This window comes from Xiphophorus hellerii, chromosome 15 (assembly GCF_003331165.1).
Source record: "Xiphophorus hellerii strain 12219 chromosome 15, Xiphophorus_hellerii-4.1, whole genome shotgun sequence".
Lineage (NCBI taxonomy): Eukaryota > Metazoa > Chordata > Actinopteri > Cyprinodontiformes > Poeciliidae > Xiphophorus > Xiphophorus hellerii.
Window position 1 is genome coordinate 5,991,047 of NC_045686.1, and position 15,217 is coordinate 6,006,263.

A 15,217-nucleotide genomic window follows, 5' to 3' on the forward strand; every position below is an offset into this window, starting at 1 on the left:
ACGGAGACCAAAGTGACAGAAAACAACTTTATTGAGTCCGGCGCGTTTACAGCTGGAATTCTGGGAATTCAAACACGACGTCTTTCCCCGTCAGCTTCTTATAGACTCCAGAGAACGTCTCCACCTGCACAGAGGTCAGAGGTCAGAGCAGAACCTGGTCTCAAACTAAAACATTTAGATTAATTAAAATATCAGATGAGCGATTTTCCTAAAGTTATAATTCAGTAGAAAGTGTTGGACTGGAGGGACGGTGAGCGCCCTCTGGTGGACTAAACCATCTTTACTTTTATCATAATCATCTTTAGGAGATTAACTAAAGGTATTATCAGATGGCAAACACTAATTATTATTTTGTTTCTTATCCACTGGCACATTTTGACTTAATCTCAGTTTTTCAGAAGCTGTCTGGAAAAATGCAGTTAAATTATTTTTATCTTTATTTCTTGTTTTCTTTAATCCTGAACTATTTTTACGGTTCTGATGAATTACAGAAATAAACTGTTAGTTTTCCCTCCAGACGGATCCGGAGCGTTTTGTGTCCTGCATGGTTTGTCTCCCCAGTAACGGCCCAAAGGACTCTGGGAAGGCGTAGGAATATGCAGGACGCTCGCCACGCCGGCCGACGGGCAGCCGGGGGCGGAGCTTACTGTCCGACATTGTGGAACGGGATTGGACGTCACGGCTCAGAGCTGCGCTCCCATTGGCCACCAGGACAGAGCTGGAGGCCACGCCCCCAGGTGTCCATGTCGGGAACTGATGGTTGCTATTGGTTACAGCAGCATCACAGTCATTAAGATCAGTCAGGATTTCTGAACAGGCTCTTTGCTCCTCAGCTTCTGCGTTCGGGGAAAAGCGGCTCGATCGTTTCCAGTCTGGTGAAAATGTCTCTTTCCACTGGGTGTTTCCAAGGTAACAGTTAATGATGAACATCGATCTGAAGCCCCAACATGTAGCTGGAGAAAAGTTTTAAGATGTTCGTCTCGTTATACGTTCACAGACACAAGGGTGAGTTTTACTTTCTTTAAACTTTGTGGCTAACATTAGCTTTAGCTTATGCTAGACATTTTTCTTGTAAAAATGTGCTATTTAAGTATGTAAACATTTTTCATCCATTCTAACGGACAATGTTTTTACCTTGTTTTCAAGTATATTACATGCATTTATTGTCGTTAGTGTCAGAGACCTAGTAACGGGGATTTTACGGTTCAGGCTTTTTGCTTCTGAAGCCTGAGGAACAACAAGCCCATAGCTTAACAGTAGAGCAGCTCTGGTGTCGGAGTTCTAGTTCAGCTGACTGTTCAGGTTCAAAGTTGTTGCTTTTAGAAAAATATGGCCGTGTTCCTTAAGGTCTCCGTGTTACTTCGCTTTATTAGTTTTGCATGCTTCTTGTGAAGCAGGACGGTGTTTACAGCAGTGTGTACAGGCGGATCAGTAGCTCGGCTGTCTGGCTCTGGTCTGCTCTCTGGTTCCCATAAACTTTCTTTCAGGCTGAATACAGAAGTGATTCCATGGAAATAACACAGGAGGCTCCTTTACCTTCTGCTTTAGGCTAAAGAAGTTGATCCGGAGTGAAGTGAAGGCTGCAAACTTTGCTGTGCGGCGTTAGCTTTAACTGGTAGCGACGAATATTTACAAGCCACGTCTTCTTAATTCAGGACCGTTTGGAAATCCATGAAAACTTAAAAGCCCATTATATTAGGAAGACAGCAATGTTCATAGTATCGTTTTATTTGCGTCTGAAATAAGACTTTGTCTTTTCTAGCTGTCATGGTAACTCAAAGCGGAAACAAGGAAACCGCATTTCGCTCAGGCGGATGTGACATCAGCGCCGGACGTGCAAAGAGTCCGTTAACTGTGCTGAGCTGTCCAAACAGCTGCCTGCACAGATTTGTCAAGAGTTCAGCAGGATGACCTTTGACTTTGGTTTATTTAACCTTTAGTTGTCTGGAACCAATTTAAAAACATCTTTATGGATCTGGAAATCCAGCTTTTCTAGAATGAAACACAAATCTGGAATGAAGTGTTGCAGCCGATTGTATGACAAAACGGCCTGCCATAGTTCATCATGGTGGCCACTCCCACTCCCAAAGATCTAAGCCACATGAAAACAGAACTAGAACCCAGTTTGATTCCTCAAACATTTCAAAACCAGAATCAGAACCCGGCTGGCCCGGTTCTGGTCCGGTCTGAACAGAACCACTCACTTTGTGTTCCACGTTGTTCTGCTGGGCCTTGTCCAGGTGGACCTTGATGAGCCGGCTGCTGTCTAGCTTGACCCGGATCCGCTTCCCGACGATCTCACTGGGGAACACCAGGTCCTCCAAGATGGCGTCATGGACGGAGGTCAAAGTTCGACTGGGTGGACGAGAGGAAGTTTGTTTTTCAGTCATTTTTTTTATTGTTCATTCATTTATAAATGTCACAAATTCAGACTAAATGCTTAGCTTAATTAGCTTGAAGCTAATTAGCTTGCTAAGTATCTGAGCTGGACAGTTAGCTTGAAAACAGGGTGTATGCTAATTATTGAGTCAATAAAAAATGACATCATTCTGACATCACAAACAACAATGTTTGTGAGTGTTTTGTGTCCTGCATGGTTTGTCTCCCCAGTAACGGCCCAAAGGACTCTGGGAAGGCGTAGGAATATGCAGGACGCTCGCCACGCCGGCCGACGGGCAGCCGGGGGCGGAGCTTACTGTCCGACATTGTGGAACGGGATTGGACGTCACGGCTCAGAGCTGCGCTCCCATTGGCCACCAGGACAGAGCTGGAGGCCACGCCCCCAGGTGTCCATGTCAGGAAAACGATTTTTGAATCTGAAAATGTTCGTGAACATTTAAATGCAGAGGTCTGACCAATCACACAGCTTTCTGCTGATGACATCATCACTACCCTCTCCGGTCTGTTCTTGACAGCAGAACCAATCGGGTCGAGCCGCTGAACTGTGAAGGACCAAACCCTGACCTTTGACCCTTCCCTGTTCGGCTCCTCAGAAGTTCTGTAGAACCGCTACAGAACCTCTGATCCAATCAGAACTGACCCAACACCTCTGGTTCTGGTTCTACTGATCCTCCAGTAGGTCCAGACATGAGAATCAGAACCGGTTCTGATCTCTGGAGACCGGTCTGTTTTCCCCTCAGGTCCAATCTGGGTCCAAGTTCTGCAGAACTGAGCGGTTCTGGTCCACTCACCTCCTGGGACGCTTCTGCTTATTCTTGGTGCGACTTTTCCTGGTGGGTTTGGGAAGAATCCTCCTCTGGAAAACAAACAACAGTGATCAATAATCAATACCTGATCAGAGGAGCAGAACCTGGACCGGAACCGGACGGATCCAGAGTGTTCTGTGTCCTGCATGGTTTGTCTCCCCAGTAACGGCCCAAAGGACTCTGGGAAGGCGTAGGAATATGCAGGACGCTCGCCGCGCCGGCCGACGGGCAGCCGGGGGCGGAGCTTACTATCCGACATCGTGGAACGGGATTGGACGTCATGGCTCAGAGCTGCGCTCCCATTGGCCACCAGGACAGAGCTGGAGGCCACGCCCCCAGGTGTCCATGTCGGGAACTGGAGCTGCACCAGTTCACACTGGGAATATTGACGCATTAACAGGAAATGCGAAACGTCCAGATCAGAGCCTGGGACTTTGACACAGACATGAATGTTGTTGCTCAACCTTTATGACACCCTAACCCTAACCTCTAACCCTAACCTCTACCCCAACACCTCAGTGATCAGAGGACAGCAAACGTTTTGATATTAAATTATGCTAAATAATAAAGACATGAAAGCAGAGCCTCTGTGACCCATGGCAGGTCGGAGATCCCCAGGTTCAGGCAGCAGATATCATGGCGTCCAACCGGGTCACTCCTCAGCTCTCCGGTTCGCCAAACCACAGAAAAAAAGCTCCAGAACCAGCGACCCGGCAGAACCGCACACGGTAAAAAGCTCAGGCGGGATCCAAATGGCTCTTAGAACTACAGGAGGATCAAACTCCCTCATTCACTTTCAACTAACAGAAAAAACACCAAGCCGCCACATAAAGCAAACTGACCAATGAGATCCGGTTTGGCCGTCACCCACAGACTCACTTCGTGTTCTTTAACAGGAAAGTTGGATAATAAACAACCCAAAAGCTATTTTCTTTTTTTACTTAAAGGAAAAAAAATCAGCTGCAGGCACATAATTCTGAACTTTAACCCTAGAAAAGATTACATTTCAGTTTATTATAAATGGTTTTTATAATCAACTTAACTGACTAAAGAGTAACAGATTAAACGGTATTTATCAGTAGTTTCCATTTTAGTTCCAATCCTGTTTGCTCTTTTATTTCTATATTTTTTGTCTGATATTTCCAGTTTTCACCTGTATTAATTCTGATATTTTGGCGGCCATATTTGCCACATCACTTCATCAAGCTATTTATTTATGGCCAGTTTTGGCAAGATCTGTCCTCCATAGATTCTGGTTTCAGTCCAACTAAATGAAACTAAGAGATTAAAATATTACATCATTTTGAAAATAGATGTCAATTTTTTAAACATTCTGCCATTTTAAAGCTTTGAGAAACTTCTTTCTCTTTTTGGTCTTAAACTATAGAAAAACAAACTTCAGCATTTTCTTTAATGGAATGTTTATATTTTTGGTAAATTATATTAAATTAAATTTCTGCAGTCATGACTGAAGTAATCAGATGGCATCTGGTGATCAGCTGACCAATCAGTCAACCAAACGTTACTGAATGATTCAGCAGATCCAGACTTTTATTGTGAAAGAGTCGTTCCTACTAAAAATGAAATTATTAATCAATTATTTAAATAATCAGCAACTAATTTAATAATCACTTCATCAGTAACTGGAGTATTCAGACTTAAAGATAATTTGCTGAAACAGCAGCAATGAAGCCAAAACATTTTCCATCTGACATGAATCTGAAGATCTGTTCTGTTTCTGCTCCACTTCAGCTTCTGTAAAGAAATTTATCACCTTTCGCATGCAGATCAATAATCAGCAGATCAGCTCTAGCTGTATTGATCAGAGGTGTGCCGATCGATCGGCCATCCATCATAATCGGCCGATTTCCGTGAAAAAGTGTCTGATCGGTGATCGATCAGCGTCTCTAGTTGCCGATCACCTGTATCTCCTTCTCGGCCTGCAGCTGGTCTCCTGCCTTCTCGCTGCGCAGCATCAACTCCTGTAGTGAGGAACTTTAACGCTCTGAGTGAACCGGGACGTTTGCGTGTTGATGTGGGAAATGACCTCGGGGGCGAAGCTCGCCACAACGCATCAACACAACCAATCTAATATGATATTTAAAAAACAAACACTTGATTGATTTGGCTGCACGGAGGCTCAACGCAGGAACAAAATATCGCCGCTACTGTGGTGATGTTTCCCAGACGGAGCCGCTGAACCTCCAGACGGTGAACTGTCACAGCGAGCAGCTGCTGAGAGCTGCAGCAGGGAACTTAGAAAGATTTTAGATATGTGGTAAAATATGTCTAACAGCTCTACATTAGGTCAGTTTATTGCCAGATAACAGAATCATTTATACCTAAAGTGAAAAATTAACAGCCAGGTGATCAGCAGAGATCGGTGATCGGCCACATGGATGATCGGTATCAGAACCGGCAGCAAACAACCTGATCGGACCGTCACTAGTATTGATGATCAGCAGATTTTTTTTGACTTTTAGATAAGAATATGTTTTATCTAAGGAACCATTTCAAATGTTTATTTGTATTTTTATGAATTTCAAATATATAAAAAATCTGAATTGGTTAAATGAAAATATTTTTTATCCTGTCAGAATAATCGATCAGTTCATGTTAGCTGCAGCGCTAGCTCCACGTCTTGAGCAAAACTGGGTCTGGAACCCAACCTGGGAGGTTCCCAGCCTCTGACCTTTGACCCCTCACCTGTGCAATGAAGACGACATGCTTCCCGCTGAACTTCTTCTCCAGCTCCCGGACCAGGCGGACCTGGATCTTCTGGAAGGACTTGAGCTGAGGAACCGGGACGAAGATGATGATGGCTTTGCGGCTGCCGCCCACCTCGATCTCCTGCAACACAGAGGAATGCTCCGTCAGCCGCCAGCAACACGCTGCGCCGCCGCACAGCATGGAGCGGATCCGGATCCAAACGGAACCAGAGCGTTCTGTGTCCTGCATGGTTTGTCTCCCCAGTAACGGCCCAAAGGACTCTGGGAAGGCGTAGGAATATGCAGGACGCTCGCCGCGCCGGCCGACGGGCAGCCGGGGGCGGAGCTTACTATCCGACATCGTGGAACGGGATTGGACGTCATGGCTCAGAGCTGCGCTCCCATTGGCCACCAGGACAGAGCTGGAGGCCACGCCCCCAGGTGTCCATGTCGGGAAAACGTTCAGCAGAATCCCACCTTAGCTGCGGTGATGTGCAGTTCCCTCAGCTGGGCCTTCAGGTCGGAGTTCATCTCCAGCTCCAGCAGAGCCTGGAGGAGAAAGGTCCAGGTCAGCAGGCGAACAGAACCGGCACCAAGATGGCTGACTGACGGCTCTTACCTGGGAAATCCCAGACTCAAACTCATCGGGCTTCTCGCCATTCGGCTTCACTATCTTAGCGCTAGTACTGAACATGGCCTTAGTCTCTGCACAGACACAGAGGGGTTAAAGAGGTCAGAGGTCATTTCATCACATATTTAAGGAGGAACAGCAAAAGCAAAGGAGGAGGATTAGCAGGGCTATCTGGATGTGTTGCTGGGGGATATCAAGCTGTTAGTATTAGACCATCATACAGCAAGTATTCAGTCAGACGTTGTAACACTGACTGCTATCAGAAATCCTCCCTGCCCACAGCATCACCGTCCGCAATTCTCTGAAGATACTTGGATGATTTCAGTTTCATTAACAAAGTATTTTTGAATAAAATCTGACTCAGGAACATCTAAACTGGTTCCAGAATAACCGGTGAACTGGTCTCAGTTGCTGCCGACCTGAACTCCCAGTAAACTGGTTTGAAATGGTTCCAGTTCTCCTCCTGCAGCGACCTAACCGCTAAACTGGTCCCAGCTCACAGGTTTTTCGGTGGAACTGTCGGACCAGTTTACTAGTTAATTCCCAGTTTATTCTCCAGCAGTAGCTGACTGAACACACGCTCGGCCTAGCTTCTCCCGCTAACACAGTCCCTCCGCTACTACGCTGTAAATACACCTCTAACGAAACCATCCGCTGCTACAAACATCTTAATCTGAGGTATCAGAGTCCAAATAGGAAGTTCAGGTTGTTGAAGCAACAACAAAACAGCTTTAAAGGACATTTAAGATCAGAAAACGGATGTACTGTGAAAATAACACGACTAACCTGTGTCAGCGACGGCCAAGGAAGAGACCGGAACATCGCGAGACTTGAATTAATCCAATCGCGTCGCTGAACAATAGCATCGCGAGAATTAGATATGTACGCCGTTGTTAATTTAAGATATCGCGAGAGTAAAATTAGATTAATTTCTGAAGTTACATCTCCGTCCAGTTGACGGCGGTAATACACAAAGTCTGTAAACTGCCATAAAACGCAACAGAAGAAGAAGAAGAAGCGTAAAATTAGTAGCATTGCTGCTGTTAATTGTCGGGTTTCCAGCCGGGTTTACGGCCAGCTTCACCCAGTTTAGATCCAACATGACACTCTGGTGGTTCCGCTGATGTTCCGGTTTTGGACTCCGGTCCGGACAGTTCTCAAGAGGTTCTGCAGCGCTTCAGACATGCCGAACCCGAAAGGAAAGTTCTTCTACGCTGTCAGGAAGGGAGTCAAACCCGGAGTCTACAAGTCATGGTGAGGATCAGTACCGGTGTTCTGACTAGCAGTGCTACCTCGTCAGAATTTCCTACGAAACTTTTAACTAATTACGGATAGGAACCAGGTTTATCGTGACTCAATAATAATCCAGAACCGGGTGGTTTTGAGTATTTTCTAAGGCTGTTGCTTTCGGAACCGCTGATTAGTATTAACGCCTCAGCAGCCGCGTCTAGTTATTATGTCAGTAAAAATGAATTTATTTCAGTAATTTAGATCAAAAGTGAAGCTTATATTGTAGACGGATACATTTAACCCATTAGTTTAGTTGATTCTCACTTACAGTCAACGGAAATGCAGCATTTAGTTAAAATAGTCACACAGAAAAAAACAAATTTAATGCAGAAATATTGTTTTATGGTCTAAACAGCCGTGGAGGAACTGAGTATAGCAGGAAATGGTCAATATTGTTCACGGAGTAGTATGAGTAGAAAGTTTAGTAGAAGGAAAAACTAGCAGTCAGTGGTTGCTATGGTGATTCTCTACCAGTATTTAAAAGCTGTTACACAGTCATCATCAGAACCGTCTGGTGGGTCCATCTTTGTGTTTCCTGTAGGAGTTTGACAGGTTCAACAGAACCTTCAGGTACAGTTTCTCCAGAACCGATCAGAACCAAATTTACTGGGAGTAAATGAGAGAGTGGGCGTGTCTCACTGATCCCTGGGCTCTGATTGGACAGAAAACAGGAAGTCCTCCAACAGTATAAGGAGTCAGACAGACAATGTTAGGAAGGAGGAATGGGTTAAATTCAAAAGGTTCTGAAGATTTCACCAGGTCAAAACAAGAACATTCTGGAAAGAGTTCTGTAGAAATGTTTTGTCTAAAATCCTGATGACTTTCCTGGTTCTGGTTGTTCTTCCAGGGAAGAGTGTAAGATCCAGGTGGACAAGTTTCCAGCTGCGTCGTTTAAGAAGTTTGGATCAGAACGAGACGCCTGGGCGTTCTTCAGAGGAGAAGACCCGTCTGCGGTTCCGGACCACAGCACAGGTGAGCCGGTCCAGACAGGTGAGGAACTAAAGGTTCTGCCTCTAGAACCTCTAGGAACCAGCAGTAATCCTGCAGACTTGCTCTGAATGGTTCTGGTAGGAACATCTGGACCGATCAGATGGATGGCAGACCTGCAATGAAAAAACATGATCTCTGTGTTTTCATCAGAACCTAGGCTGCATCGTTTTGGATCAGCTGAAACCTTTTAGCAGAACTGGACCTGATTCCTCTGGAACAGTTCTGTTCCTGATTGCAGTTCTGTTTCCCATCAGGGACCTGGCCTGGAGAGACGGACGTCTCTCTGCTCCCCAGACGGGGCCCAGAACCGGTGGAGTGTATCCCGCTAGGAAAGAAGAGGCCCCGCCCAGAGGAGGAGGCGGAGCTTCAGCCTAAACGAGCCAAGCCATCAGAGAGCTCGTTAGCAGGAAGCAGTAATGGGTTCACCTACATGGGTACCATGATGATGATAGAGCTTCATCCTTGGCTGTGGCCTCCAGTGGTCGGCACCGCTAGCTAAAAAGCTAGCTGCGCTGACCCTGAAGCACTAATCAGTAATTTAATTCTGCTAATGCTAACGCGCTATACTAACATGGTGGAACATGAAGTGGAAGCTAAAGTTGTAGCGTCATGTCAACATGGTATTTAGTGGGAGATAATGCTAAAATGCTAACTTCAGCCATATTGACATAGTGCCCTCAGGTGTGCTACAGGACTATGTACCTCCACAGGATCAAATTAACAGTTAAAAACCAAAACTTCAACATGGAACTTTTGAACTTTTTTCAACTGAAAGTTATCAAAACATGCAACTAAATTATCGCTATAGAATTCATCAGAAAAAAATAATTTTAGGGGAAGCTAAATACGCTAAACATTTTAAAAGTTAGCAAAAGAGCTAAATGCTAAAAATTTGCTCTGCTAACAGTGGCCACTCCCAGACTGACCTCCGACCTGCTGCTGACCCTCCAGGTGATGCGGTGGTGGTGTACACCGACGGCTGCTGCTCAGCCAACGGGCAGGACCGGGCTCGGGCCGGGATCGGGGTGTACTGGGGCCGGGACCACCCACTGTGAGTCCACACACACCAACACACCCTCAACTAGCTGCTAACGCTGTGAGGAAGTAACCAGCTGCTGCCTGTTGGCCAGAAATGTTGCAGAGCGGCTGCAGGGGCGGCAGACCAATCAGAGAGCAGAGATTCAGGTAAGACCCGCCCATCACATCCCGCCTCAGAATCACCGTCCAATCAACACGAGAACAGAGTGCGGCTTTAAAAACAGTTGGAACCTGATTGGTCAGAATGAACTGGTACAGTGCCCTCTAGTGGCTCAACTGCTTCAGTGCAGCAAAATCCTTTTATTTCTTCCTGTTTGGGGATGATGTACTTTCATTTGTTTCATTGTTCAGTTAAAATAATTAATACAATTCTGAGTCTAACAAGAGCTTAAATTTTAAACAGAATGAAAATTTAATGACTTAGTCTCAGAATAAAACAAAATGTCTGAAGTTAAAAAGACTCATCACTCTGCGTGTAAACCAACACTCAGTTTACCTGTTAACTGACTTGTTAATGACTCATTAGTGGTTAACGACTCGATACCTGGTCATTAACCAGGTAACTGGTCACTGACTAGTTAACTGGTTAGTGAATCGTTAGTGACTCGTTAGCTGGTTAATGACTTGTTAGTGACTCGTTTAGCTGGTTAGTGACTCGGTAATGTCTCCGCCCCCAGGCGGCCTGCAGGGCTCTGGAACTGGCCCGGCAGAACCACCTCCAGAAGCTGGTTCTCTACACTGACAGCAAGTTCACCATCAATGGTGAGTCATTGCCATGGACCTCGGGGGGCGGCGGGGCCAGGTGACTTCTGACCTCTGACCTCCCGCAGGTGTGACCACCTGGGTGAAGACCTGGAAACTGAACGGCTGGAGGTTGAAGTCTGGCGGTCCGATCACCAACAAAGAAGACTTTATGGAGCTGGACCGGCTGAACTCTGAGCTGAACGTGGTCTGGGTAAATAACCGGGCCGAATCGGACCCGCTTGCTGGCACAGAAAGCTGGGCGCTCCTAACTGTCCCTCTCCCTGCAGATGCACGTGCCGGGCCACGCCGGGTACACCGGGAACGAGATGGCGGACCGGCTGTCCAGGGAGGGAGCAGCCAAGGAGCTGCTGTGAAAAGTTTCTGATGTTTTCTGATTTTCTTTCTGCTCAGGGTGAATAAAGTTTAGTTTGCTTCCGACCATGAAGCCGGAGCACTTCCTTTCCTGATTTATGAAGAACGGCAGCAGAGATCAGCCGACAGGTTGTCATCCTCCTGCTGTTCTCATCATTATCCAGCAGGGGGAACTGCTGTCATCACGTTAAACTGGGAGTTTACTGGTACCAGTTTGGCTAATTATTGTTTTCCCGGTTTAGAGATGAAACTGAAGTAAAACATATTTGCTAACTGAAGCCTTTCAGTCGGATCTGTGGGAATAATTAACTCACCAGTCGGAGTCAGGAGGATTATTTATTCTGCTGCTGTTTCTGTTGTCTGATAAAGCATAAGAAAGTTTCTCTAACCGTTTATTAAAATGTTTAAAAAGGCTAAACTGTGAAGTGTCTCTTTACTCCCTGAAGGATTAGCTCAGTGGAGCCCAAAGTCGTCCTGGAGGCCCGGCGTCCTGCGTGTTTTACTCTCTCCCTGGTTTAACGCACCTGGATCCAATCATGGCTCATTAGAAGAACACTGACCTGCTGAAAAGGTTGTTGATACCAATAAAACATGCAGGACGCCGGCCCTCTGGTTTAGATATTAGTTAAATATAATCCCTGGTTCTGATTGGCCGATGACGCCCTCACGACTGCTCCTCCCCCGGAGCCGCTCTTCTTCTGTTGGCTGATTTAATCTGTTAAATTATTCCAAACATGTTTTTTTAGAAAAATTTTGTTAAATTATTCCATCTTTAATGTTTCACCTGGTTCCGACCTGCAGGTGTTCAAAGGGACCAGCAGAGGGCAGCACGGCTTCCTCACTGTTAATGGCTTTCATTAAACTCTGGACAGATCAGCAGATTATTAATTTCCTAATTTATGTAGAATTAACTTTTGATTATATCAATTTATTATGATTAATACTGAAGTATAATCCTTGATCACACTGAAAACCATTTCCTGTGGGTTTTTATTTTATTCTTAATTCCATAAATTATTTTTTATTGTTGCCAAATAAATTTTATTTCTTAGAAATAAAAAGAAATCCTTTGGCTACTTTAAATTTGTATTAAAGTTAAAATCTTTCAGGGATTAAAAGATTTATTTTCTAGTTTAATGAGCAGCAAGGATCATAACTATTCATACCGCTGGCAGATTCAGCATGGAGTGATGCTGATTGGACAAAGAAGTTTGTTTAGAAAAAACTTTTATATTTCATAAATCTGTTTCAGTCTGAACTCTGACCTCGCTCAGTTTGGCTTTGAAAACTGGCAGCAGCAGGCTGAGGCAAAGCCTCCCCTGACCTCTGACCTCTGCCTGCTGGCCAGCGCGGGCCGCCACGATCCCGCCAGCGGCGGCACACGCTGCGGGGTCAAAGGTCAAAGCTTCAGCGGCTCGTTAGCTCTGCAGCTGGAGGGAACCAAGGCGGTAGAATCAGAACTCTGCTTTGCTCCAGAACATTCTGAGAAAATAAACTTTGCACATTGGGTCAGAGGAACCGGGTCAGACTGGGCCGGAGGAACCGGACCGGAGTTCTGCAGAACTTTCCGCCTCATCTGCAGAGCCAGGAGAGAGGGAGGTCTGCTCTGCGGTTCTGAGCAGCTCCGTTTGGACTCGACTCCCTCAGCAGGTCCAGAACCTCCTGACCTGAACATGATGTCACAGACGGGTCTGTTTCCATGACAACAGGGACCAAGATGGAGCTGGGAAGGAGAAGATCTTTATCTGACACTATGACAGGATCCAGCAGGTCAGTGAATGCACCACGGCCAGTTCTCCCAGTCTGAGGCTGGTTTTGGCCCAGATCAGGCCAGTCCTCCCAGCAGGAGCCTCAGTGGGAGGAACAGCAGCATGTTGGGATGCAGCGCGGCTCTCTGGGCGTCAGCCTGCTGCAGACCTGAGCTGCATACTAACAGGCAGCTGCAGGAAACACCAAGCAGCTGCTCTGCTCCAAACGCTGAGTGTTGTTATTATTAAAATGTTTTTATCATGTTTTAATGTTGGGATCACTAACTATTGTTATTATTATTCAAATGTTCCGGTTCTATCATGTTTTAATTGACATATTTAGATTTTATTCTTTATTAATATCAAAATAAAAACCAGGTCGTGTTTCTTTCCAGAACCGGAAGGAGAAAATTTGACCGATGAATTATTGCTGCTGTTTTTGTCCCCCTGGTGGCCGGCAGCGGTACTGCAGCGTGTTCTGTTAACCTGTAACCTTCAGCGATGTTCACCTGAGGAACACGTGACAAGGAAAGGGGGTGGAGCCAGCAAAGAGCGTCATCATAAGTTCCTCTTCCTCGCCTCTGATTGGTGATTCATCACTTCTGTGTGCCTGGTAGTAAATGAATAAATACAAATATATAAATTAATCCATGATAAATTAAGATTAAATAACTATTGGTAACTACAGGTTAACTTGGTTATATTCAGAGTTTACCGACATGATGTCACAGTTGAAGCATTAAATTGGAAAAAAAAAATCTGTTTTACTATTGCTTGTAGCAAAACAACCAATAGTGGTGCTTACCATATTTCAAATCCTCTTCTGATTGGTCGATCACCCGGCATGATGACTCCCGCTCCTGTATCAGAAGCTGCAGGGACATCTGAGAGGCAAGCCTGGACTGAAGCACAGAACTGAGCCAATACTCAAGAATCTCCTAAAAAAGTTCTGAAATGGCCTAGTTAAAGCCCAGAAACTCCTCACTTCACTTAAATGAGTCAAACTACCACAGGAGCAAAAAACTGGACTCCAGTCAAAACTACAAAAATTCCCAGAAAGTTACTGAGGGTAGCAGAGTAACTGTAACTGGTTCCACTAGCAGAGGGGTGTGCTGACTTTGGCCCTGTCTGGAAAGTTCTTTAGTTTCCCAGACGAATAAATCGGATCAGAAACTTTAGAGAAACTCTGAATCAATACCAGAAGTTTCTGCAGACCCTGCAGGTCAAAGGTCACGGCTCCTCGCCCATACATGGAGCAGAGAGCCTGGGGGGTATGGTTCATCGCCGTGGCAACGACTTTCTCTGGCAGAGCGGGTGGATGCCGCAGGCTGCGGGAGCCCAACACCTACACAGCAGCAAGCTGCTGGTTCTGGTCCAACCGGGTCGGAACCGTCTGGGATCAGATGATGGCGAAAAAGATGATAAAGAGGAAGACATCTAAACTAAACTTTTCTTAACTTTCAGGAAAATAAAACTTTCCTCTATTCAGCTCAGAATAAATTCAGGATAAAACCAGAATAAGTTCAGGATAAAACTGGAATAAGTTCAGGATAAAACTGGAATAAGTTCAGGATAAAACCAGAATAAGTTCAGGATAAAACCAGAATAAGTTCAGGATAAAACCGGAATAAGTTCAGGATAAAACCGGAATAAGTTCAGGATAAAACCGGAATAAGTTCAGGATAAAACCGGAATAAGTTCAGGATAAAACCGGAATAAGTTCAGGATAAAACCAGAATAAGTTCAGGATAAAACTGGAATAAGTTCAGGATAAAACCGGAATAAGTTCAGGATAAAACTGGAATAAGTTCAGGATAACTTGTTAAAAAGTAATCACCTCCCTGTTACATAATAAATGAACTCAGTGTTTCTTAATTCCGGTCCTCCTGCCCTGCATGTTTTAGGTGTTTACCTTCTGTCACACCTGGATGGAATCTATGGGTGATTAACAGGCGTCTGCAGCCCATCAAGTGCTGCGTCTGCAGCACTTGATGGTCATGCAATCATTTGAATCAGCTGTTCTGGACTAGAGACCTAAAACATGCAGAGCAGGACTGAGGACTGGAATTGAGAAGCACTGGATTAACTGTTTGGATTCAGCTTGGCCGTTTCTTCAGTGAACAGGCCTGATGAAACATGGTTAGCTTCAAGTGTAGCTAACCTTCGTGACCCAGAGAGGTCAGTTCCTCAAAGTGGGTGGAGCCATGACACGCTGAGGGGCGTGGCCAAGCGTGGGGTTAAGTGGGGGGGTGGTCAGGAGGGGGCTTTTTTTAAACAGAAAAAGTGACTCTCGACCTGTAAAATAATTTATCAGATAATATTCCGTCATCTTAAATGAACACAATTCAATAGAAATTAATTCTCGAATGAGATTCCGGTTCACACTCCATACCAGCCGGTGGCGGTAGTGCACCAATTCTTTTGTTTGTCAACCGCCGAAAAGCATCACAGAAGAAGACGAAAAACAACCTATTGATCTTTTTTGTGTAT

At 45.3% G+C, this 15,217-nt stretch overlaps 2 protein-coding genes, 1 long non-coding RNA gene and 4 other non-coding genes across 7 annotated transcripts; 2 read left to right on the forward strand and 5 right to left on the reverse strand.

The window, feature by feature from the left end:
- Nucleotides 1–13: 13 nt before the first annotated feature.
- On the reverse strand, nt 14–7,412 carry rps7 (ribosomal protein S7). Its single transcript, XM_032584983.1, has 7 exons — nt 7,332–7,412; nt 6,534–6,619; nt 6,392–6,463; nt 5,913–6,056; nt 3,192–3,256; nt 2,205–2,355; nt 14–124 (listed from the first exon to the last, which is right to left on the reverse strand). Exons 2-7 carry the CDS (start codon nt 6,606–6,608, stop codon nt 47–49), a joined length of 585 nt encoding a protein of 194 aa, XP_032440874.1. The 5' UTR covers nt 6,609–6,619; nt 7,332–7,412; the 3' UTR covers nt 14–46.
- On the reverse strand, nt 532–750 carry LOC116734760 (small nucleolar RNA SNORA73 family). The gene has a single exon (XR_004342265.1). It is a non-coding gene; the product is annotated as a small nucleolar RNA SNORA73 family (small nucleolar RNA).
- Nucleotides 2,581–2,799, reverse strand: LOC116734761 (small nucleolar RNA SNORA73 family). The gene has a single exon (XR_004342266.1). It is a non-coding gene; the product is annotated as a small nucleolar RNA SNORA73 family (small nucleolar RNA).
- Nucleotides 3,340–3,558, reverse strand: LOC116734762 (small nucleolar RNA SNORA73 family). Its single transcript, XR_004342267.1, has one exon. It is a non-coding gene; the product is annotated as a small nucleolar RNA SNORA73 family (small nucleolar RNA).
- LOC116733962 (uncharacterized) lies at nt 3,345–6,439 on the forward strand. Its single transcript, XR_004342142.1, has 2 exons — nt 3,345–3,545; nt 6,356–6,439. It is a non-coding gene; the product is annotated as an uncharacterized LOC116733962 (long non-coding RNA).
- Nucleotides 6,150–6,368, reverse strand: LOC116734763 (small nucleolar RNA SNORA73 family). The gene has a single exon (XR_004342268.1). It is a non-coding gene; the product is annotated as a small nucleolar RNA SNORA73 family (small nucleolar RNA).
- A 111-nt stretch (nt 7,413–7,523) lies between the features above and the next one.
- On the forward strand, nt 7,524–11,397 carry rnaseh1 (ribonuclease H1). The gene is made up of 8 exons (XM_032584970.1): nt 7,524–7,799; nt 8,683–8,807; nt 9,080–9,259; nt 9,777–9,876; nt 9,956–10,010; nt 10,541–10,625; nt 10,694–10,818; nt 10,895–11,397. Exons 1-8 carry the CDS (start codon nt 7,669–7,671, stop codon nt 10,979–10,981), a joined length of 888 nt encoding a protein of 295 aa, XP_032440861.1. The 5' UTR covers nt 7,524–7,668; the 3' UTR covers nt 10,982–11,397.
- The last annotated feature ends 3,820 nt before the right edge of the window (nt 11,398–15,217 follow it).